Source organism: Drosophila guanche, unplaced genomic scaffold (genome assembly GCF_900245975.1).
Source record: "Drosophila guanche unplaced genomic scaffold, DGUA_6, whole genome shotgun sequence".
Classification (NCBI taxonomy): domain Eukaryota; kingdom Metazoa; phylum Arthropoda; class Insecta; order Diptera; family Drosophilidae; genus Drosophila; species Drosophila guanche.
Window position 1 is genome coordinate 1,496 of NW_022995761.1, and position 938 is coordinate 2,433.

At 44.8% G+C, this 938-nt stretch overlaps 1 protein-coding gene across 1 annotated transcript in view; it reads right to left on the bottom strand.

Annotated features, from left to right (window-relative positions):
* Positions 1–327: 327 nt before the first annotated feature.
* The window catches only part of LOC117590849, a 95,434-nt gene continuing 94,823 nt past the window's right edge, over positions 328–938 (bottom strand). The window contains exon 13 of the mRNA XM_034283846.1: positions 328–729. Within this exon, the coding sequence (XP_034139737.1) occupies positions 328–729 (402 nt within the window). The remainder of the gene's footprint in view (positions 730–938) is intronic.

Below are 938 nucleotides of genomic sequence, written 5' to 3' on the forward strand. Positions count from 1 at the left end.
CGAGTACCGGGTATAAAAAGAACACTTCGGCGTACCACACAATTATGCATAGACAAAATTCGTCTTGCGGTAGATTAGTGCAATAAAATCTGTTTGTTTCTTTCTTTCTCTCCCACTTTGCTTGTCTACATTTTTGTCACCTATGGCATCTGTTCAGTTTAACGGCGATCGCCGGTACTTTTAAATGGAGATAGAGAGAGAGAAAAAATAGAAATAACTAAAATTACGGAACACTAAAATCATTAATTTTAAACTATGATTATCCATATTTATACATTATTGGGGGGTGTTTTTTCCATTTTATTTTTCTATAACATTGGCTTTCACTTATTTATTCTGAACACTGAAACCCAGCTGATATTTGGTCTCTGGCCTCTTGATCTTCACTTCAACAACGGGGGCGCAGGGCACCACTGTGAACTTGACTACGGTCTGGTTTTTGGTGTTCTTGATGTACGTCTGGCAGGTGGAGAGCGGCAGACCCACAAGGCTCAGTCCGTTGATGGCGATAAGCTGATCACCGATATTCAATTGGCCACAGCGGGCAGCCGCACCGGAGCTCATCAGATTGGCAATGACGACGGTGGGCAGCATGGAGCCCCAACCGCTCTCGACAATGACCACACCGAGTATCTCGCCTTTGGCCTTGGGTACAACGACCTCCTTTTGCAGCTCCTTTTTGGCAAAGATCTCGAGCTCGTCGCCAAAGATCTCCTGGCTATTGAGCACCTCCTGATAGTCGGGGCTCATTTTCGAAATACACTTGTAACAGTGTGAGCATACAGAAGTCTCGATGCAAAATTTGGGGGCTCTAGCTTATATAGTCTCTGAGATCCAGGCGCTCAACAAGATGGACGGACAGACGTACAGACGGTCGGAAAGACAGAAATGGCTCAATGATCAAGAATATATATACTTTATGGGGTCGGCAACGTTTC